The 24,116-nt window shown below is 41.9% G+C and overlaps 1 protein-coding gene across 4 annotated transcripts in view; it reads left to right on the forward strand.

Moving 5' to 3' along the window:
- The first annotated feature begins 8,793 nt into the window (after positions 1 to 8,793).
- NEK7 (NIMA related kinase 7) overlaps positions 8,794 to 24,116 on the forward strand; it is a 122,472-nt gene continuing 107,149 nt past the window's right edge. Inside the window, exon 1 of one of the 4 annotated variants that reach the window (XM_081824952.1) lies at positions 8,794 to 8,942. In XM_081824952.1, coding sequence (XP_081681078.1) covers positions 8,809 to 8,942 — 134 coding nt within the window. In that variant the 5' untranslated portion in view covers positions 8,794 to 8,808. The remainder of the gene's footprint in view (positions 8,943 to 24,116) is intronic. The other 3 variants (XM_081824951.1, XM_081824950.1, XM_081824953.1) reach the window with 3 other exon arrangements.

A 24,116-nucleotide genomic window follows, 5' to 3' on the forward strand; every position in this document is an offset into this window, starting at 1 on the left:
TGACTGACGTAGTAGTGCTTCTTGAGAAGGGCCTCTAATGCAGTTTTCCCCAGATGAGTGAGTCGGTGGTGTTCCTTGACTAGATGCCCTCCAGTTGCTGTTGGAAGAAAGATGTACCTGTCTGGCATCATCCACCATCCTTTTTCAGTCAGGGTGGCTCCCTCAGCCATGGCCCATTCTTTCTCCTTTTCAGTGTAATTGGGCGGAGGGACTTCTTCTGGGGGTGTCAGGGCCATGGTGAGGGAAGGGGCTCTGTTCATGTCCTCACTGGCTGCGGTCTTGGCTGCCTCATCTGCCAGACGATTTCCCCACGCTATGGGGTCATCTCCTTTCTGGCGTCCTTTTAAATGCAGGATGGCTACTTCCTTTGGAAGCCAGACAGCTTCGAGGAGTCTCAGTATCTCCTCCTTGTTCTTGATAGTTTTTCCTGCGACATTTAGGAGGCCCCTTTCCTTGTAGATGGCCCCATGTATATGTACAGTAGCAAAGGCATACCGAGAGTCAATATAGACGTTGACTCGCTTGCCTTCACCGAGGGTGAGGGCTCGGACTAAGGCATATAATTCAGCCCGTTGAGCTGACTATCCAGCTGGTAATGCCTTAGCTTCTAGGACTTAAGTGGTTGTGGTTACTGCATAACCCGCTTTCCGGGCACCCTCCTGTAGGTAACTGCTGCCATCGCTAAACAGTGTGGCTCTGGATTCTTTATGGCTTGATCCTCCAGATCTAGATGGCCTGAGTAGACCTCATCAGCTACCTCAGAACAGTCATGGTCTGGTTCCCCCTCTTCCGTGGGGAGAAATTTGTTGGGTTTAATGTCTTTACTGTTTCGAGGGTGACCCACAGGTTTTCGCAGAGGAGCCCTTGGTATTGTGCTAGCCGAGAGTTGGAAAGGAAGTGGTGTCCCTGTGCATTCATGAGGAACACAACTGCATGAGGGACCTTGACATTAAGTTCTTGCCCCAGGGTAAGTTTGTCCACCTCCTTGATGAGTAGGCCTGTGGCTGCCAGCGCCCTGAGGCACAGTGGCCATCCCGCTGCCACGGAGTCCAGCTTCTTTGACAGATATGCAACTGGCCATTGCCAGGGCCCAACAGTCTGGGTGAGTACCCCGAGCGCTATCTTTTCTTTTTCATGTACAAAGAGATTGAAGGGTTTCTCTATATCTGGTAGGCGTAGGGCTGGAGCCCGCCTCAGGGCAGTCTTTATCTCTGTGAAAGCGGCTTCTGCTTCCTCAGTCCAGGCAGGGGGTTCTCGATCTGGTCCCCCTAAGAGATCATAAAAGGGTCTTGCTATTGCCGAGAATCCAGGAATCCAGATGTGGCAGAATCCTGCAGCCCCCAGGAATTCTCATAGGCCCCTTTTTGTTTGGGGCTATGGCCGGGAGATGATGACCTTATTCCTCTCCGGCTCTAGTTCTCTTTTCCTTTGGGTGAGGAGGAAACCAAGGTATCGGACCTGCTTTTGGCAGATTTGTGCCTTCTTCCATGAGGCTCATTATCCCGAGTCTGACAGGAGCTGTAGGAGGGCCTTTGTGCCTTTTGTGCAGTCTTCTTGTGTGTCACTGGCGAGGAGGAGGTCATCCACATACTGGAGGAAGGTGCACCGAGTGGCCTCTCTTGGGAAGCTGGCGAGGTACGCGGCCAGTGCTTCCCCAAAGAGGGTTGGTGAATTTTTAAACCCCTGCGGGAGGTGTGTCCAAGTCAGTTGCATCTGGCGCCCTGTATCAGGTTCAGACCATTCAAAGGCAAACAGTGGCTGGCTCTGGGGAGCTAAGTGGAGGCAGAAGAAGGCATCCTTCAAATCTAGGCAAGTGAACCATCTGGCTGACCCTGGGATTTGGCCGAGGAGGGTGTACATCAATTCAGGACCACTGGGTGCAGAGAGATGGTCACCTTGTTGGTGGCCCGCAGGTCTTGAACTGGTCAGTTCAAGACTTGAACAGCCCCCTTCTAGCTTCTTGACTGGCAGGAGTGGGGTATTCCAGGCCGACTGGCACTTGACTAGAATATCTGCTTCTTTGAGTTTGTCCATATGTTCTTGGATGTCGATCTTAGCTTCTTGTGGGAGGGGGTATTGCCTTTGCCTCTGAGGTTGGGCTCCTAGGATCAGTTCAACAATGATAGGGGCCCGATTCTGGGCTAGTCGAGGTGGGTTGTTTTCAGCCCATACTGAAGGGAAGGTGAGTCTGAACTCCGGCGGGCTGCTCGGTTGGGCCTGGGCACAGAATAGCTTCCATTCTTCTTCCCTTGGCATGGTAATTGCTAGTACCAGAGACCCTGTCTCCTCTTGCCTTGGGTTCATTTGGAGGCTAGTGTGTCCGGTGGGCTCAAAGGTTATCTGAGCCCTAAGCTTGGAGAGTATGTCTCGGCCCAGGAGAGGGATGGGGCAATCAGGCAGATAAAGGACTTCATGTCAGACCTTGTGGCCCCCGAGTTCACACTGGCGAGCCTGGCAAAAGGGCTGTGGTATCGCCTGCATGCCAGTGGCCCTGAGGATGGTCGCAGTCCTTTTGCTGAAAGGGGTCACTGGGGAGGTGACAACAAGAGTGCTCAGCCCCAGTAGCAACCATAAAAGTCACTGGTTGGCTCCCCACCTTCATTCTGACTGTGGGCTCATGGGGGCCGAGGAGGAAAGAGTCCAGTCCCCCTCAGTCTGAGTCCATTCCCGCAAGGCCTATGAGGTCCTCCTCTCGGGGTTTTCCTTATAGCAGCTGGGCTTCTGAGCCTTTCCCCGGTTGGGACATTCATTTTTCCAGTGCCCTTTCTCCTTACAGTAGGCACATTGATCCCTTGCCAAGGGGGTTCTGGGTCTCCCCCTTTTGGTGGTCCAGGTCTCCCTGCCTTTGTGTTGTCCTTTTCTTTCAGGGCGGTGGCGAGGAGGCTGACTTTCTTTTTCGTCTTTTTGTCGACTTCCTTCGGCTGCGACTTCCCTGTTCATGTAGACCTTATTGGCAATCTCTATTAGCTGGGTGATGTTCATCCCAGCAAAACCCTCTAGTTTCTGAAGTTTTTTCCTGATGTCTGGGGCGGCCTGAGCCACGAAGGCGGTATTTACCACCTGTTGGCTTTCCTGTGCCTCGGGGTCAAATGGAGTGTATATTCTGTAGGCTTCACATAGTCCTTCGTAGTAGTCCCTGGGGGACTCCCCTGGTTGTTGAGTGACCGAGGATACCTTAGTCATGTTCATGGATTTCTTAGCTCCTGCCCGCATTCCCCGGAGGAGGGCCTCCGGTACCAGTGGATGTGGGCCTGTCCCTCGGTTGTGGTGAAGTCCCATGCTGGGCGATCTTCGGGTGTGGTCATATCAGCCCAAGCAGCAGGGTTGATGACTCCTGCTGGTGCGTGCTCTTCCAGGTACTGCCGTGCACCTTTCATTGTTCTCCTCCTTTCCTCTGTGTTAAACTGGGTGCGGAGTAACTGTTGGCAGTCTTCCCAGGTTGGCGGATATGTCTGGAAGAGGGATTCTGTGAGGTCTACCATAGTCTGTGGTTTCTCAGAGAAGTATGGGGTGTTATGTTTCCAGTTGAGGAGGTCGGTGGTGGAGAAGGGCTGATAATACATCATGGAATGGCTGGATTGGACCGTCCCGTCTTCATCGTGCCTCTCTGGTTCCCGCGTCTCTTGGACTGGCATTTGGAGGGCACTTGTGCCTGGCCTGGGGCTCAGTCTGGCTGCTGGTCCTGGAGAAAGTGGATCTTTGGGCCTGGGGACGCCGATGGATCCTCTGGGCCTGGTGGCACCAGTGTATCCTCTGGGCCTGGGGGATGCCGGTGAAACCGATGGTGGTGGAGTGTCTAGAGCTGAAGGGCCAGGTGTAGACGGTCTTGGGGGTACTTAACGGTGGGGGCAGGATCGGTTCATCCTCGGGATCTCCGGCTAGGATTTGTGGCGACTGGGGCTTTTGCTGCTTTTCTTTAGGTCTCTTGGATGAGGTGATTAAGACCCTGGCCTGTACCTGCCTATTGCAAGCGAATCGCACCCAGGGGGAAAGGGTCTGAGCAATTCCTAGCCAGGAGTCAATGTACAGAAACTGGTCGGGGTGTCCTGTTTCTCCTGTTACAACTTGCCATACTCGGCAAATCTTTGGGACATCCAGTGTCCCTTCTGAAGGCCACCCGACATCAAAGTTGGGCCATTCCAATTCACATAGGGTTCTCCACTTGCTGGGGTTCACCCTGACTCTATAGTCTCCCGAAAACCCCTTCTTGAAATTTTTGATCATGGTCTCTAGAACCGTAGGTTTACTCTGCCCTGACCCCATGGTGATGTCCCCATGTGCGGTGGCGCAGAGACATACAAAAGGGGGGGTGCCTCCTGAGGTGCAGAGACCAATCAGATGCCCGTCTGGCCGTGTCCCGAAGGAGCTTAGGTGAGGCTTAGCCATAGTGGTCTCAGTGTTGTGACTTATAATCGGAAACTATTCCGATGCCGCCATAGACTGTATGCTGTTCACCACGGAATTGCAGACGGGCCCACTCAGACTCTGTAGACTTCTGGGGACTTTAAGGGTGCCCGCCCGTGGAGTCACAGAATCAGTCTGCTTGAGCAAGCCAGGTCGGACTGCACATTCACTCACACATTTACTCCAGAAGTTACTACATTCGCTCCCTGGGATTCCCTACCTGTGAGACCTCTAAGAGGTCTCTGGGAGGTGATCAGGCTCCCCTTCCACCCTGATGGGTGTGCCTATCTGGGTCCTGGGGCCCCAGGCCTTACCGGAATCCGATGTCAGGACCAGGTCCTCACCTGCCAAGTCTCCTTGAGTCCGGCGGGAACAGCGGAGTGGGGCTGGCCCAAGGTGACTGGGGCGGGAGCGAAACAGCGCGCGCCTTCTCCCTTACCATCTCTCGTTCCGTCACTGCCCCGCCGTTGCCCCCGAACTGTGGCAACAATGGGCCAGCGCAGTTGGGTTTCCCGGTCAGGCAAGCAAATATTACCAAACCTGGACTGGATCACCTGATGGAAGAACCAAGTGGCACTCAGAGATCTTGGAGGATAGGAGGTTTATTTAACACCGCGGGCTCTGAGGAGAGTGATCTCCAAAGGTCTGAGCCCCGAGCACAAACAAAAGGGGCAATTTATACACTTCTTCTGCATACTGGGCACTCTCGGCGTGTGCGCGAAGCGGGGCAGGGAGAGGAACCCGGGTTGGTGCGCACGGGAAGCAGAGCCCCGGGGCAGGGGCTGGGACTCCCTTGCTGGCTGGGTTGGCCATCTTAGGACACAGATTTCCCTTATCACTTGGATATTTATAGAGCTGTTGCATTATTGTTCTAGATCATTCATAAATCTAGATGATTTGTGACTAATGGTGGACTTAAGAATTCTTAAATTTGGTTTGTGTTTAAAGTAGCTTTACCAACTTTAAAGCATGTATACACACAACACAACACAACAATGATGGCAACAATGATTACAACAAGATTATCTTTATCTTCATTAATACAATGACGAAGCATTCTAAGCCAAAATAGAATATTGTTGGTGGTTCTGGGAGAGTCTGGGGACAAGACACTTCTGAAAGGTACTAAGAAAATTTGTATTAAAAAGAAGGCTTGATTTTTCTGTTTCCAAAATACAAACATGCATGCTAATGGAGACACTAGGTACATTAGTATAGATTTCCACCTTCCCTCTCTGAGGTGTTTCTTTTACTTAGCAGTTATTTTTCTTTTCTCAAAAGAGAAGCTTTTTTGCTTAATCTGTGTTTCAACTTCGTTATGATTGGGAATTTGTGTCCATCCGTTGAGATAAGCCAGGTTTTCTGGCAGATATTTTGTTTTAAAGAAGTGTTATCAATGATTGCCTCCTTTTGTGTGTGATCCAGATTTGTGAAACTACTTTAGACATAAATTTTTCACTTTATACCTCCCTGGGAGGGAGGGAATGAATTTCTCCCCATTCAAAATGTGCCTCAGTGAAGCTTTCTTGATAGATCTATTAAAGTCTTATTCAAGTCTTGTTCTGACTTGAACTAAGAATGTCATTTCTTGAATTATAGTAGTCTAATATAAAACGTAAGAAATTTAAGAAATACCAAGTTTTGACATTGAAAGTTAACAACCACCTCTGACTGTCCATGAAATGTAACCTTTCTGTATATAACGAGTACTAGGAGCAGACAGAATACCTCCTGTCTAGAGACAGTGCTGCCCAGAATGCCGTCTTGCTCCGGTTCTTCCCCTTGCCGATGTGTCCTGTTACTGAAAGAACTCCTACTTACCCTAAGGCCTCTGCGCACTTTTCAGTGGGAAGAGTTCCTTGATACCCCCCTGCCCCACACTCTGTTATATGCTCCCTTATCACCTTGCATTTTTCGCTTGTCAGACTTACCACACCACCCATCAAAGTCAGTCTTTTTACCTAGATCACAAGGTCGTCCTTGGGGGCAGAGCTCATGTCAGTTTTGTGCGGGTTGTATGCCCAGAGTCTAGAATAGTCCATGGCATATAATAGACCCTTAAATAATGTGGTAAGGTTGTAAATACAAAAATACTCAAATGGATTAAGTTAAAAGTTCTGGTTAGATCTGTGTCTTTGACGATGTCAGTGTCAATGAAATTGAAACACAAACTGAGTGGGCCTGAAGACAATAGAAGAAAAAGGTGGTGTGGTATGTGAATTGCCAAAAACTGGAAAAGATATATTATATTAGGAGATTTGATCTATAATTATACTGACTTGCTTCCCATTGTGCATTTTGACCTAAAAATAAATTTACCAGGGCCTTCCTCCAAATCAGCTGTGATTGTTTTATTTTTATCTATCCTAATTTTGTGGCCATCTATGCATTAAATGTGTTAAGGTGACAGCTAAATTGCCTTCCTAACAACTAATTCTGGGTTTTTAGCATGTATGATTTTGGCTTTGCCTTACTGATTAGATTCTCCACGAAAGTTTAACACCGTGGCTGATTTTCATGTTTCCTTTCTTGGAAAACATTGCTCTCCCCATTCTCCCAGGGTATGATGGATTTAGAAGCTATTTTTGTTATTGTTTACTGCTTTGTGTAGTGACCTTTTGACGTCTCCTGGAGTGGTGGGAATAAGTTTGATACCATAGATATAACAGGAGCATGCCTCAAAGGGATTTTTTTGTTTTTAAATGTGCCTTTTCTTTTTCTTCATGTGCCCAAACTGATTTAAACGTTAAAGACTATTATTCTGAAATTTTTCTCACACTAATGAGAGTGTTGTACTGAGTACAAAACATACCTGTGAGCAACACACGTGCAGTATAGGTTAATTTATGTATTTTTTCTTGTATTCTTAAAAATTGAGACCAACGCATTCATGCTAACTCAAGTGTCACCCAGGGGAACAGCCTTAGAAAGCTGAAAGTTGTTGAATTTAGTAAGAAAACAGATACTTTCCTCATATAGTCTGAACTGCAATTGTTTTCTGCACATTTTATGATAGGTATTTAAGTCTTAACTACATATTGGTGAGGGAATAACAATGGATGAAAGGAGCCAGAGAGAGGAGAAAGGTAGTATTGTTATTTGTTTCAACAGAGTTTGCATAAGAAAATTATGTGTAAACATCTAAACCTGGGTTTTGTTAAAGAAAGGACTTACTCAGTTTGGTGATTGGTTGCTGGTCGTCTTCCAGATGTCATTTTGATTTCAGTTTCCTGAGGCTGTACCAGTGGGTGCATACTGAAATATTGAAAGTGAAAATGAAAATCTGTAAGATCATTTTCTTTTTAAAAACATGTATACAGTATCTTTGCCCTAGCAGATGACCTTATCTCAAAGGAGTGCAGTGCAGGAAAGAGATAATCTATGCTGCAAGATTAACTAGCTGGAATATTTATGTTACTAGATCACTTTTCTAATGTTCATTGTATTTAAACTTGTGATAAATGTGTTTAGAACAGTAAAATGACTAGTGGAAATTATTTTTGCTTGTGAAAGGATAGAATTGAAATGATTTCCTTAGCTATTTGGCATGCTATCTTTCTGCTTACTTAATTTTCTGTTTGGTAATGCATTCAGGTGATGTTAAGGCATTATCGATTGTGATGTCAAAATTTAAATTGGTGAAATCAAAAATTAAATCCATCAAAGTAAATATCCTGACTTGTTGAACTTTCTCATACTTTTACAGTTTCTTTTAATGGTTTGAAATGCTGGCCTACTGTGTATAGAACAAGTTGTTACTGTGTTGTTGCTTAGTATTGTTATTCCCGGCCATCATGCAGGTTGGCAAGGAGTACCAAGACTCTAAAATAAATGACAAAGCACGCAAGGAGGATGTCTTGCCGCAGCTCTGTAGGCCTGAAAGTAGACAGTGAGACTCAGAGATCAGAGCAAAACAGTTCATTGTAGCACAGCAAACAGCAGGAGCATCGGCATAATCACACTGATTCTCTTGCCCACAAGTCCCATGGAGTAGTAAGATGGGTCTGGATGGTTGCTGTGCTTTCATTGAGCTAGCTGGGTCACAGTGTCAGAGCCCAGGGCTAAAGGCTCAACACCATTGGAAGAAAGTGTAAGCAAGCCTGTCCCCCTAACTGGGGATCAGGCAGGGAGCAAGCAGTCTCCCTGTAGTCATGCTATGGTTGCCTGCCCTACATGACTAGCTACAGATATGGCCGAAGGACAGAGGATTGGTTGGTGTACTTGTAGTTTGGTGCATTTGGTAAGGAGGATGTATAGGGGCTCTTGGGACCATGATAGATAGCCTTTTCTAATAGTCTACCGTTTGGCCCTAAACATAGGCTGAAGTCAAATTTCACACGAGTATGCCACACCGTCAGCAATTCAGATTAAATATGCTGAGACCAAATCCATTCACATGATCTCATGCAACACTTGATAAGGATGATTATCATTTGGATGAAGCCAACCTGCAGTTTTCATCTCCATCAGGTACCACAGGATTCTGGATTCAGCCAATTGAATAAAGCCCCAGAGAGGACTGATAGGTCTTATTTCAGGTAATCATTTAACTTCCTTTCTTGTGGGATATGTGGATTGTTCCGCTGTCTAGTGGTATTAATTTATACATATTCTGTTGCGCCAGGGTATAGTTTAAGGCTAGAGTGTTACCCATTGTGGCTTGTGCAAGAAGAGTTTAAACTGACCTACTGATCTTCTAGAGCTTGCATAGTCTCATTGGCTAAAACTAAGGATCAGTTGCTGACCATTTGCTGTAGGGCATGAACTCTCCTGCCAGGGAACAGTACTTGTACTGCTTTATGGAACCAGAAGTCTGTGTAACCCTAGTAGGATAGCCTAGTTGGGGCACATGTTGTCTCTAGTCCCCACAGTCCAACTTACTGCCAGGCCTCCTTTTTGGTAGCTGGAGGGCAGAGGATGAGTAATTTTTCCTTTACTGACTCAGGGTAGCCCCCATTGCTCCCAAGAATTTGCCTTGGAATTTGCAAGTCCCTGTGTCTTATCAGGATTAATGAACCACCCCTGGGCTTTCATGTGAGTCAGTTTTTGTTCTAAAGCCATTGCCACCTGCTCTTTCTTTGAGCCTGTCAGTCAGCATGATATCACGAATGTAGTGGAACCAAGTCTTTCCTGGAGGGCAAGGGCTTCTTCCACACTGCACTGGTGGAAATAGCAAGGGAATTCAGGTACCCCTGAGGCTACATAGTAAACCTGTCTTGGAACCTGCAGGTGAAGGTAAACTGATACTGATTTTATAGTATCAAAGGGATTAGGAAAGAGGCATTGGCAGAGAGAGAGAGAGGAAGGCATTAGCAATGGCCAAGAAGGCATACCCAGTGTCCTCAGTTTGTGCAGTTGATTCAGTCACAGTCACAATATTGGGAACAACCAGAGCAACAGGGCACAACTGAACTCAGTTGCTGGCAATCCACTGTAGGCCTCCAGCTCCCATTAGTCTTTTTCACAAGGCCACACAAGGTGATTTTATTGAAATATCACATCTCTCAAAATTCTTACTGCCTTGAGGTTTTTAATCAAAATGGTGATTTCTTTTTTTTTTTTCCTTCTGGAATTCCATATTGTTTTTGTTGTGTAACATGGGAGAGGACTGCCTGACTAGGGAATCTGTTACGCAGTTGTCCTACGATCCCCTCCAACAAGCACATCTTCCACGCTGAGAAAAGACCCCTTGGATTTCATGTGCATTCACAGTACAACTGCAGTACGTCAGACATCAGTAGCAAGTGTACATTCAGCAATGAGAGGAGCAGCAGCAGCAGTGCACAGCAAGGATCCAAATGTCCCCACCTGCATTGTTCCAGGAACTTCTACTTTTATTCTGTTTGCAACTTCAGCCAATTGAATGTGTGGCTTCTGCCCTTCAAGAGAAGCTGACGAGATACCTACTTAAGCATCAGTATCCAAAAAAGCCAGAAAAGCTTCTCTCTCCCACCCTGTCTTTTCTTCCCCTGCAGTCCTCCCTTGGGAATGGGTCTGTCTCTGGTCCCCCTTTTCTTAAAAGGCTGGTAAATCAGGGTGCAAGGGCACAAGGTTAGGTAGTGAAGGTACTGAAGGAGTAATGTGTTCTAAGGTTGCCACTTACCTCTGTAGTTTCCATGGAGAAATTTGGATCTGTAGAGGCATTTTTGGTTTCAACCAGACTGCTTTGGTTTCAACCAGGTGTATGCTTTGGGGCTCCCATAGTTCAGTTTCTGGACCGAATTTCTTTGGTGCTGATTCCATCCATTTCTTTCTTTCTTTCTTTTTTTTTTTTTAAGATTTTATTTATTTGACAGAGAGAGACACAACGAGAGAGTGAACATAAGCAGGGGGAGTGGCAGAGGGAGAAGCAGGCTTCCCGTGGAGCAGGGAGCCTGATGTGGGGCTCGATCCCAGGACTCTGGGATCATGAACTGAGCTGAAGGCAGCCAGTTAACTGACTGAGCCACCCAGGCGCCCCTGATTCCATCCATTTCTTTTCAGGGGACTCCTGTTTTAACAGTTATATCTACATTGTCTTCTAGCTGGGCCCTTTTGGAGGAGTTCCAAAAAATCATTGTCTATCTCATATCTCAGCATACTACTTGCACCAAGATATTTCAGGAAGAACCCAAACCACATAGAGAATGCATGAAGTAACAAGATCCCAAAGGAAATGACTAAGTAAGCAAGCAGATTGGTTTGCCACAGCTTCATAGGTGTGAAAGTAGGCAGTGAGACTTAGCTATAAGAGCAAGACAGTTTTTAAAATACACAAACAGCTAGAGCATCCGTCCGGGTAGTGCTGGTTTTCCTGCTCCCAAGTACCATGGTGAGACGTGATGCGCCTGGATGGTGGCTGTGCTTGCAGGGAGTTGAGTTGCAGCTGAGAAACATAGGACTAAGGGCTCAGCACCTTTTGTAGCAAGTAGCAACCAAACGTGTCAACGGTCACCTAGGAAATGAGCAGTTGTGCTGAAGTTACACTGTGGTTACCTTGGTCACTAGATACAGAAGGGGCTCAAGGTCAGCGCACCTTGTAGTTTGTTGTACTCAGTGAGACCATACAGGGACATGTGGGACCCATGACAGACTGGCTTCCTGACGTTATTTTTTAGGTAATATCTAAAATATAAGAATAGGTATTTTTCAAGTAACACACATGTCATAGTACAGTAATCTATTACATTTAAGTTCTGCTTTCAGAGTTATTAAAATATATTCATAATTTATGTTATCGAGTCATCTGTGATGTAGGTCACGGAAGTGTCACCATCTCCATTTTGCACAAAGAAGAAAACTGATGCTCGTTGAGGTTCAGTGACATGTGGCAGGTTATATGTGTAAGTAGTGGAACCAGATCTTGGATCCATGTCTGTTGACTCTCATGTTTTCTTTTTACTACCCTGAACCAAGTTTACTTGAATGAGTAGAAAATAATCATTTGTAGATTATAAATAAGATTTGTATGCCAGTGATATTTCAGTGAAATTATTATTCTCTTGAGTCTTTTTTCAAAGTCCTAAATTAACGATTTGCTTAGGAAGTATATCAGTGTTAAAATTTAGTTTAAATGTGGCTTAATACATATTTTGAATTAAGATTTAACTGGTTCTAGTATTGCATTGGAAAAGAGAATGAAAAATGATAGACATTTAAAATTTTTGTTATTTTTGTTAATTATGATATAGTAAATCCCTGATTGTATGAACCAACATCTTATAATTTGATTAGTTATACATAAAGCACAATTGAGAGAAAAGGTAGATTATCGGCATCTCTCAAGTTGAAAGAACTAAGGATCATTCATACTCTGAGAACTAAGGATCATTCTACTGCTGAGTAGAATATCATCATAGCAGTCAGGCTGATGTTAGGTCAGACTTTCCATTATTAATCCTTCTTTTGGTTTTTATAACTTTTGGTTGAAAATCCTTTACAGGGAACAATTTGTATACAGATTTTCAGCCTGGGAGCAAATATCTCATGACCCACTTACAGACCTCCTTAAACATTCAGATTAATGTTAAGGGCTTTTAAGATGAAGGCTAATTTTATGTTTCAAAATATTTCAAAATATTTATTCTTTTAGAGTCAACAACTTAAAATTATTTTATTCATTCCTTGTGAAGCTGCATTGTATTTTTAGAATTATACTCAGAATAGCTACTAAGCTCTGATGATAGGCCTTTAAAAATTATAAATTGAATAGCATTTAATTGATTTTAAGAAGTTGTCAGAATGAATAAAGAATTTGTATACTAACTGATTTAAAAGTTAAAACTTTAGGTTTCAATTATTTAAAAAAAAGGGGAATCATTATTTTGTGTTTACTTAATTATTTGATTTGTATTGCTCTGCAAACAAATGTTAATTCAAGAATACAATACTGTTTTGGGGTTCTCCAGAGAAACAGAACCAATAGGATACACCTACACACATGTACATATACCTCTCTCTGTATATGTGGTTATCTCAACCTATGCAACTGGCTGTATTTCTAGCTCTACACACACACACACACACACACACACACACACACACACACACACACACGATTTATTGTAATGAATTGGTTCACATGATTATGGAGATTGGGAAGTTCTGAAATCTGTCATCTGTAGGCTGGAGGCCCAGGAAAGCTGATGGTATAGTTCTGGTCGGAGTCCAAGACCCTAGAACCAGAACCCATTTTGTGTGTTCTAGTACAAACTCTAGGGTCTGAGAACCAGGAGTGCCAGTGGTATAACTTGTAGTGTAAGTCTGAAGGCTTGAGAACTAGTAGAGCCATGGTATAAGCCCCAGTCCCAGGGCAGGAGAAAACCAGTGTTCCAGCTCAGTCATCATTCAGAAGGGGTGAATTCTTCCTTGCTCAGCCTTTTTGTTTTATTCAGGTCCTCAAAGGATTGGCTGAGGCCCACCCACATTGGGGAGGACAGTCTACTTAATTCAAGTCTACCAATTCAAACCTTAATCTCATCCAGAAACACCCTCACACACACACTTGGAAATAATGCTTAACCAGTATCTGGGCACCCCATGACCCAGTAAACTTGATACATGAAATTAACCATTCCAAATACCATGAATAATTCTTTCCTATACTCTTAGTCATATTATTTCCAAAAGTGCTGGTATTATACTTGAAACAAATGAAACAGATGAAATGTTCTGATGAAAATATTCCTTGAGCATTGTTTTTTTCCCCCTGAAAATGTATAAAAAATACCCCAAATCCCTAATATCAGAATTGCCATCAAAATCCACTGTGAAAACCTGTAGTTTAGTTCATTTTAGGGTAGTCATATGGGAACCTGTTGCCAGTTTTCAGTCCGTTGTAACAAATTTAATAGACTCTTAGAGACTCCTCTAAATTTCAGCGTGCCTCCACCTTCCTAAATCTGTACCCTGTGGAGTTTTTATGCCGTTAGTTTTCTTTAATGCTTTTAGATGGCTTAAGATTTAACAAAATTCATACTTAATTGAATGTGCTGTTTTATTAAATGCTAGAATTAAAACACAGTTTTTCTAAATGAATAATTATTATCATCATTATAAATATAGAAATTTAGTCTTTTTCTTCCTGGAAATATTTTTTTTTTTTGTTCTTTATTTTTTTTATTTTTTTAGATTTTATTTATTTATTTGTGAGAGAGAGAATGAGAGAGAGCACATGAGAGGGGGGAGGGTCAGAGGGAGAAGCAGACTCCCTGCCGAGCAGGGAGCCCGATGCGGGACTCGATCCAGGGGCTCCGGGATCATGACCTGAGCCGAAGGCAGTCGCTTAACCAACTGAGCCACCCAGGCGCCCCTTTTTGTTCTTTAATTCCACCATATATTAGGAGGTTGGTCCAAGAAGAGAAGGATGATAATTTTTATTTCATTGGCAACAAGTGGAACTTATTAGAGTATTGACTTTTCTAAGCCCGCAGAAGGATTTTGCTGTGTTTTCTATTAGGTAAATAGTAAAGGGGTAGTCGTAGATTTTATATAGTACTTTCTTTGGTGCATTAGCTGTTACTTTCTTTGATGTATCTCACAGTATCACTTTTATATATATTTTTTTAAGATTTTATTTATTTATTTGAGAGAGAGACTGAGATAGAGAGAGCATGAGAGGGGGGAGGGTCAAAGGGAGAACCAGACCCCCCGCTGAGCAGGGAGCCCGATGCGGGACTCGATCCTGGGACTCCAGGATCATGACCTGAGCCGAAGGCAGTCGCTTAACCAACTGAGCCACCCAGGCGCCCACTTTTATATTTTTAAAGTGTTTTGAAACACCAACTGAGATCAACATTCAAGTTTGCAAGTCACTTTTATTTTAACTTGGTGGATTAGGAGCCCTCAAACTGGGAACCTAACCCGTGAAGCAGTCCCAAGCTGTTACTCTCCTCTGGGGTTGGTGGGGTGGGTAGGGGCTGGCAAAAGCCAATGCTCTTTCCAACAGTTGCTGTTATAAACATTGTTGCCCTAAACATTCTTGTGTATATCTTTTGTGCCCATGTGGGAGTTTCTTTGGAATATATTACCCAGAAGGGGAATTGGGGGGTCATGGGGACATTGCCCTCCACTTAACAGTATATGAGTTCCAGTTGCTCCATAGCTTGGTTTTATTTTGCCAGAATGTAAAGTTTTTAGCCTGATGGTGGATACAAAATGGTATTCTATTGTTAATTTAATTTGCGTATCCTTGATTTGTACTGAGATTGAATATTTTTTCAAATGCTCTTTGGAAAATTACCTTTCTGTGTCTTTTGCCAGTCTTGAAAAAATTGGGTTATCTTTTGTTTATTGAATTCCTTACAAATCCTAGATGCTAATTCTAAGTTGGTTGTATATATTATGAGTCTTTTTTTTTTTTTTCCTGGTCTGTGACTTCTTTTTGCACTTTTTTGGTTGTCTTTCTTGATGAATAGACTGGATTTATCAGTGTCTAATGGTCGTACCTTTTATCCTGAAGTGTATTTCTTTCTAATTTGATGCCATGAAGACAATTGTCTGTTTTCTTCAAAAAAATTTAAAGTTTTAATTTTGACATTTAGGTCTTTATTCCCCTGCAAGGTGATAATTCTTATGTATGTAGCATGTAGGTGTATTTTTTTCTTATTTACAATAATTGATAACCATTTGTCTCCATACCACTTACTGAATGGTCTGTATTTCTTTCACTTAAAGTGTAATGCCTGTTTTGTCAGACACAAAGTTTTCATACATGAGCAGTTGTGTTTCTGGGCTATTTTTCTGTTCCATTGGTCTTGTTTTTTCCTGCTTCAGTGGTACTTTCAATGAGTCTTGACATCTGCTTGGAAAAGGCCTTTTACCTTGGTGGTATTTTTCCAAAAATCTCTTGGCTATTTTTGGTTTCTTTTTCTTTCATATTTTAGAATTAGTTTTGTAGACATACAAGCACACACATGTTTTTTAGGAAACTGTCCATTTCATCTAAGGCTTTTACATTTATTGACATAAATAATTCTTCTTACTATTGCTTGTATTCTTCTCTCCTTCTCCCCACATTTCTTATTCTACTGGATTTGTAGTTATGCCCCCTGAGAGTCTTCTTATTTATCTTTGCATTCTTTTTTCTTGATCAATCTTGCCATAAGTTTGTTTTTCTTAATTTTTTTTTTTTTAAGATTCAGCTTTTAGTTTTGTGGAGTTTTATAGTCTTTATTTTCTATTTATTTTTGCTCTTATTGTTATCACTTGGTAATTAATAATAATCATTTGTGATTGGATGTGGGGGAGACAGGGTTGAATGAAAGATACTCCAGGTTCCATCATAGTGACCAGGTGGATGGTAGTGTTTATCAGTTGAAGTAGAAAATAGTTGGAGGCAGTTTGTGGGGGAAGATGTTTAGCTCACTTTTGGATATTGAGTTTGTGGTGTCTATAGGAAATCCAGGTGGAGCTGTTTATAGGAGAGGCTGGGCCTGAGATAGTGATTTGCTATTTGCTATTGGTAAAGATAGTCAGTGGAGAGTAGTGGGAAGAAGGAAAGACACAATGATTGGAGGTCAGTGGGAAGCCTTCTTGGCTCTGGTAATACCGTCACCATCCCTATTTCTATTCAACTTAAAGGCCTCTGTGCTTCCAGGAGCACTTGTGCATACATTTGCAATAATTGACATGTTTGTATGTCTCACTAGACTGAAAGGACAGGGCATCTTGACCTCCTCATAGGACCTAGTGCAGTCAAAGCATTGGATATGTGTTTGTGGAATCGACCCTATTGACTGTCCTTGAGTTTGGTCGTGTATACATGATTTAACAGGAATGTGTTATGGATGCTCATTCTAGAGGATTCGAGACAGTTACCAATTTTAACCACTAAAAATATTTCCCTTATTGTTGTAAACTGAAAGAGGGCAAGGATTGACTTTTTAAAATCAAATTTTAATTTGATTTTTAAATTTAACCTGAATATGAGTATTTTTTATTTGAAGAAGACATTTATTAATATACCATATTTAAGGAGGAAAAGTAATTTTTCAGTTATCAGAGATACTTCTTTTAATGAAAAGGTATCTACTGATGTATCTTCTGTTACTGCTTGTTTCCAGAAGGATTTATCTTCCCAGATTTAGGTCTTAATGTGAAGATTAAAAGTTAATAACTTGCCAATTAAAAATACTCCAGACTCTTATGCACCCCCATATTCTAGGAAAATTGGAAGAAGTTTAATATTATTAATTCTAAAGCTTAATGCTTCTGAAACAGCTCAAGGGCATTATTGTTCACAAGATAGTGTGTAAAAAGCTATCCTTAAAAGTCAGGAAAGGGTCATATAAGTTTATTGAGTACAACAATCAAGTAAGAAAAATGACAAGAGAACAGAATGCTTGGATGATTTATCTTCTTGATTTTTTACAAATTATAGCTATCTTTGAAACAAGCATTTATATGTGGAAAATCTATGTATTTACAGTTTGGAATAAGCTTTCCTAGAAAAATTATCCAGTTTTATGCTTTGGAGACGGACCTAGTTTTGAATCTCTGTTACTTATTCACTAGCTGTGTGACAAATCTGTTAGGAATCCATTTAGCTTCAAGTAACAACAATGGCACACAAAAAAAAGGGGGTTTATTTTTCTTAGATAATGAGAAATCTGGAAGTGTAGATGGCTGCTGGCTTTGGTGTAATGTTCATCGAGGTCAGGGCTGGTATCTCTCTGATTCTTTGTCTTTCTCATGGAACAACATGGCTGCTTGAGCGTGAGGCATCACATCCACATTGCAGGCAGGGAGAAAGGGGGAAGGACAGAAACAGCACTCATGTATCTCTATCTCTATATCTATATAGTAAGGCAGATACCATATTAATTAAAACTATTCTTTTAGAAATGTTAATTGTCAGGAAAACAACCTTCAATTACACATTAAGTGACAAAATATGACAAATACAATCAAATTGTGAAAATTTCTATTTATGCTTGTATAATAAATTGATGTACTTAATCACTGCATACATTGAAAACAAAAGTAGATATCATTAGTAGTTACTAAATGTCAAGCACTGGACTCAGTGCCTTAAATGCATTATTCATGTATTCTCATAATGATCTTCATTTATTAATTCTGAATAAATACATTCATAAGATATTGTTCTAGATGTGAAAGATTTAATAATACATGAAAAATCCAAGTCCCACCTAGTGGGTGCTACTGCTATCCCCAAGAGGACACTGAGGCTTATTCAGGTTAGCTCTGGCACCCATGGTCACTGAGGCAGACACCACAGACTGACCAACCCCACATCCATTCCCACCCTCTCCCTTGCATACTTCTGCCACAGATGCTAAAAAGCAAATTAGTCATCTCCCAGCCTATGTTTCAGCTAAGATTGATCATGTGACCTAGTTTTCCAAACATAAGCTAAATTTCTTGTCAAACCACCCCCCCTGCCCTTCCAAAATATCAGCAAAAGACTTGTTCCAGTGAAAGCTGGGAAGGAAACAGGACTGGGCAGAAGGAGCTGAATTGCAGTGTGGTTTGCAACAAAGGCTTCAGCCAGTCCCATGGGACCATTCAGGAGCTAGCTTAGCCCTTCAGGATTGTCTCAGATTGATGCAAGGGGTCTGGATCTTTGTACCCTCACAGTGACCAGTCATTGGATGCAGCTGCCTAGAGAGGGACTCAGCTGTGAGCCCCGAGCAGCCATTACTCCCTGCAGCTTGGAGAACGAGTGCCTCAGTCCTCAAAAGCTCTCTGGAGGGCACACCACAGCATCCACTGCAGATGCTGGATATCGATTTTTCAGACTTTGTTCTTTTCCAGTGCATGCACTTAATGCTATTAATTAGTTATTGGGCAGTTTAACTCTTTCCAACACATACTATTTAGTTTTTTGGTCTGCTTGTTCTGTTTGTTGCTTGGAGAGATATTTTAAAGCCTGTAACTCTTGATTGTAGAATTGTCTTTTTTCCTTTTAGTTCTTTCAGTTTCTGCTTTATAGTTTTAGGCGGTGTTATTTAAATGTAGAATTGTTGTGTCTTATTGTCTTATTGTATCTTTTATTTTTATGAAATATTCCTTATTTTTAACAATGCCTTTTGTCTTAACAACTACTTTGTCTAATATAAAGTTAGTTACACTAGCTTTCTTTGGGCCAGTGTTCACATAGTATTTCTTTTACATTCTTTTAAAATATCTTCCTGTGTTCCACTATGTAAGACATATCTTAGAAGCATTTAGAATTTTAAAAAATCTGATCATTTTTGTCTTATAATTGGAGCTTATAGTTCATTTACATTTAATGTCATTACTGATAGATTTGGACTTAAGCCTATTATTTATTTTCAGCTGTTCAGTTCTTTGTTCTGCCCTCCTGTTTTGCTTTCCTTTTTTAATCGTTCCTATTTTGTCGTTGTTATTCTACCCCCTGCCCTGTTACCTTGCTAGTTATATATTCTTTCACTATTCTATTAGTGAACACCCTGGAGATTGCCACACATCTTTGATCTGTTTGAGCCAGCGTTAAATCAGGACTTTTGTTTGTTTCTGTCGTGGATAGTACATTTGTCTCTTTTTATAAATTTCTGTTTTTGGGTGAAATTCTCCTTATTTCCAGCTAATCTATAGAACATATTAATCAAAATTATTTTAAAGTTCGTCTCTGATGGTTCTAAAATCTGGTTCACTTTGTAGACTGTTTCTGTTGTCTGCTCCCTACCCCACCCTTTTTTTAGGTTCTATGTATGATTTCTTGGCTAGCCTGGTGATTTTTTTTTTTTTATTGCATGTCAGGTGTGTATGAAAACTTGTAGAGACTCTGAATGGTGTCACCATCTCCAGAGAGGATTCAGTTTTTTTCCTGGTGGGCATACCGCCTTTTATCTTAATCAAGGGGAGACTGGTCTATCTTAGAGGTCTTGGCTGAATGTCTAGGGTGTTTACCCAGACCTCTGCTCCTTCATGCTTTCTGTTCCCACTTTGTTCAGGTGGGAATTCCCCAGCACCATGAGTCTGCCAAAATCTCTGCTTTGCTTTTTATCTTGTCAACTGCTTTCTCTTTGGTTTCTTGAATTATTTGTGATAATGGACTAACTGGGTGCCTTCCCCAGATTTTGTACTTAGTCATATTGGGTTGTTGGGATCCATAGAATTTTTGATAGTGATGCTTGTGGTATGTGATGCATGCGGTATGTTCCATATATAATTTTATTAATTTGTGGATTTTTTAGTGGGAGAGGGTTATATTTGTGTGCATTGTGGTAAGGAGGGAGTAACAGAAGTGTAAATTAATGAGCCCCACTGGAAATCATTCCATGGGGCATATCTAAATTTATGAAGTATTTAGGATAACCACAAAATATTTTATTCTTACATCAGTATGAATTTAATAGGTCTGTCTTTTGTTTTATAGCGACTCATTTTATTAATTCCATTTGAAAAACCAGGAATTTATGTTGGAAATGGGCAAGCCCTAAGCTCAGTACAGAGGGTTTCAGATAACAAGGATCCATACAGTATTTCTGAGGCCCCAGAATTTCACTGGGCCAAAATGTAACAAACGTTACTTCAGAATAAAGGTTGACAAACTGTGGCCTATGGGCCAAATGTGGCCACTACCTTTTTTTGTTAATAGAGTTGTATTGGAACACAGCCAGTCCTCTTCCTTTGTATATTCTCTGTGGCTGCTTTGCCGTTATGGAGTTGAGTGAGTGCAGCAGAGATTGTATGGCCTTGAAGCCTAAGATGTTTACCATCTGGCCCTTTATACAAAAAGTTTGTTGATCTCTGTTTTAGATGATCAAACTTAAGAGATTCAGTTCTTTTTATAGAATCCATCATTAATATTCTAAGGAATCGGCTATAGCTTAAAAAATGCATTTTTTCTCTGTCTTCTCTCTTGTTGTCCTCACTTGATTTTTAAAATTGCTTTTCTACTCCCATTTCTTCTCTCTCTGGAACCTCACTCTGTTGATGGTGTGTCGGGAGAATGCAGGTGACACTGGGAGACATTCAGCGTTTCTGCACTGGAGATGTGTTAAGTGTCGAGGAAGCAGTAAGGGGTGGGAGGTGTGCCTTGCCACACAGTGACCATTAACAAGAAACACTTGAAAAGTCACATTTAAGCTTTATTTCAAAATAGGTCATATATTGCAACTGGTTTGAGACAAACTGTGGTTCAAAGCCATCAGAATTGGGGAGCCCTTTGTTCAGCAAAAGGCTTTTTATAAACTCTGTGGCAATCACAAAGAACACAGCAGTTTGGATTTAGCACGAAGCTAAAATTTCATGTCTGAGGACAGTTTATTACAATCATTCATCTTAGGGCATCCAGTCTGCTGACTCTTTTTGGCCGTACCTAAAAAGTCAGAGGTACTTCAGCCACGTATCTTTCCAAACCAGAAATAACTCATACGTGGCCGCAGCAGCACTAGAGTTCCACATTAGTTACACCGGCTGAGGATTTCAGTGCTCACAGGCATCAATCATCATATTAGAGTTTTAGTGCCGTTGTAGGTGTTGTCAGGAATATGAAAAAAATGTGACCCAGTCTTTGTTCACAAGGATGACTGGAGAGGGATGGTCTGGCGGTCTCCTCTCTTTAGCAATCCCCTGTCAATCATTGAGTCACTCGCCCCAGCCCTCAGTGTGGAAACTTACTCCTCTGGAAGGTGTTATTTTTGGGTTGGAGTGTTGTGCGCACAGCCTCAAAAGCAGGCGGTGCTCAGCTCCCATGCTCTTCCTTCCATTTGCACTGCGTGGGCTCCCCAGGAGTCCCTGCAATGGCAGGGTTCCTGCTGTGCCCTCAGAGCTCCCCCTCATCCAAACAGACTCTCAGGTCAGGGATGAGGAGGCTCAAGAAAAACAAAACAAAACAAAAATTTGTTGGTAAAAAAGCCTTCCCGATACTTCTTCTTTTTCTTAAGCTAGAACTGACAAATTGGAATTACAAGTGCTTTTAAAATAAAATACTTAAGATGAAATTTTCCAAACTCTCACATGGCATTTGTAACCCTTTTCCCCTCCTGCCAGTAATTTCTGAAGTCTGTTAATCTTTGCAATTAGAATTATTATATAAAATTGAAGGGGATTGAAATAGAGGATGTATCACATCCCTTTAGATTCTGCAATGCTGAGATTTGGGATAGAGTGTCCATTATTACAGGTCTTGTTCACTTAGGGCTGCACCTCATGAGCCTGGTGCTTGAAACCCTCTTCCTGGGGCATCAGTTCCACTTGCAGATTTTTTTTGGGAAAATGTTTTATATAATGAAGAGGGGAATGAAAACTGTTCCTCATCTTTTAAAAAGAGAAAGTAGACTCTGAATGGATTTCTCCTTTACGTGGACTTCTAGCCACATTCCCAACTTCCAGGAGTAGGCTTTCTCCTCCAGCTCATGGAAAAGTTTGAGAATCAGTGTTTTAGACAAACACTTAAGAACTCTGTTTCTTTAACGCCCAAGAGAAGCAAGGATTTCTGTCTGTGGGACATTGCTAACTCTACGAAAGAAGGGAACATGATCCTGTTGTTGACTCAAGTCAGTTTTACTGGATTTTGGAGGGCAAAACCCCTGTTTTTAAAGGGGGGATTGAAAGGGGTAGGTAAGTAACATTATGTATAGGAAAACACTTCCTAATCAGTAAAATACTATGGCAAGAACAGTAGTGGCAGAAATAATAGAAGAATGCCTAAAGCAGGGGCTGCTAATAACAAGAGCTCGGAAAAGAGGCATTAGTTTAATCCGTGGATCAGAAAGTGACAGAGGTTGAATTTGTTTTTGCGTAGATCCTTTTCAGAAGAGTAGTAGTCTTTATATTTTGATGATACAATAGAGAACTCTAGCGATGAGAGCATGTCTTAATATTTATTTTTTGCTGTGCTGTAATGTACTTTGGCACATGTCTCTTAAACTGGCAAATATTAAGATGCTTAATTTTTTTTTTAAGTTCAGTAGCTTAGACCTATATCTTTATTATTTTAAAAATAAGCTCATGTATAGATATTGTCTGAAATACCTGTTCCAATATTCTTATTTGGGGAGTAAATCAGTTTATATATGAATTTGAAACTAGTGGAGGACTTCAGATCAGTTTTAAAAAAGGAGGAGATATTCACAAGAGACTTCTGTATGTGCCTGAGGTGTTTGCGTTCTGCCTCAGTTTTCCTTTTTTAAAAATACATAACAACATATGAGAATAACAGTATTGACAACAGCAGGAACCCATTGGGATCGTCCAGAGCTCCTGCTGCTGCTACTGTTCCCCTTTTCTCCTCCTTCCACTATGTTACCAGTCAGTGCCTTCAATAAAAACACTGTTGCTTGTTTCTGTTTGGATCCGGTTTAGACTCAGAAAGAAGTTGAGCATGAGCCGCTTCCTTCATGTGCTTTGCCTGAGTCTGAAACAGCCTTATCTGCGGGGCCAATGCAGGGGGCAGTTTGGCAGCCGTCGCTCGTTTTCAGCCACAGTGACACTGCTGGACACAAAGAGCTAAACTGCATATTGACTGAACCCACTACCTGTTACATTCAAACACTGTGTAGTTCTCAAATCTAGTTGTGCATCACCATTATCTGCCATTTTATTTATTTGGTTTTTAACGGAGAAGTATAGGTTTCACTCAAGACCTGTCCAGTCAGAATCAGAGGATGGGATTGGGTGGGTGGGGGTGCGGTGGGCAAGCAGCCAAATAAAAAAACCCATAAGCCTCCACACATGATCCTGATGGCCAACCAGGGTTGGCTGATTCATAGCATGTACTCAAGATTAATTTTATTCAAAATCATATACTAGCAAATAACTAATATTTAGGTTTAAATAATTATTTACTATGGGAAAAACATATTAATGCATAATTAAGAAATGAAGGGCAAGTATTTATTCAGCCTCCCCTGCACATTTTGTTTTGGCTTGCTCCTATGTATCCTTAGGTATGGTCTCTATTTAATAGTGATATATGGAGTCTATTTCTTACTAGGTTTGCTGAACTAGAGAAACAATAAGAACAAGTAAAAAGATAAGTAAAAAGGTGGCTTACTAGCAATGTCCACAATAGCCAAACTGTGGAAAGAGCCAAGAGGTCCATCAACAGATGAATGGATAAAGAAGAGGTGGTATATATATATACAATGGAATATTATGCAGCCATCAAAAGGAATGAGATCTTGCCATTTGCAACGACGTGGATGGAACTGGAGGGTATTATGCTGAGCGAAATAAGTCAATCAGAGAAAGACATATATGATCTCACTGATATGAGGAATTCTTAATCTCAGGAAATA

The sequence above is a fragment of the Leptonychotes weddellii genome, chromosome 6 (assembly GCF_054177405.1).
Source record: "Leptonychotes weddellii isolate Sample4059 chromosome 6, ASM5417740v2, whole genome shotgun sequence".
Taxonomy (NCBI): Eukaryota; Metazoa; Chordata; class Mammalia; order Carnivora; family Phocidae; genus Leptonychotes; species Leptonychotes weddellii.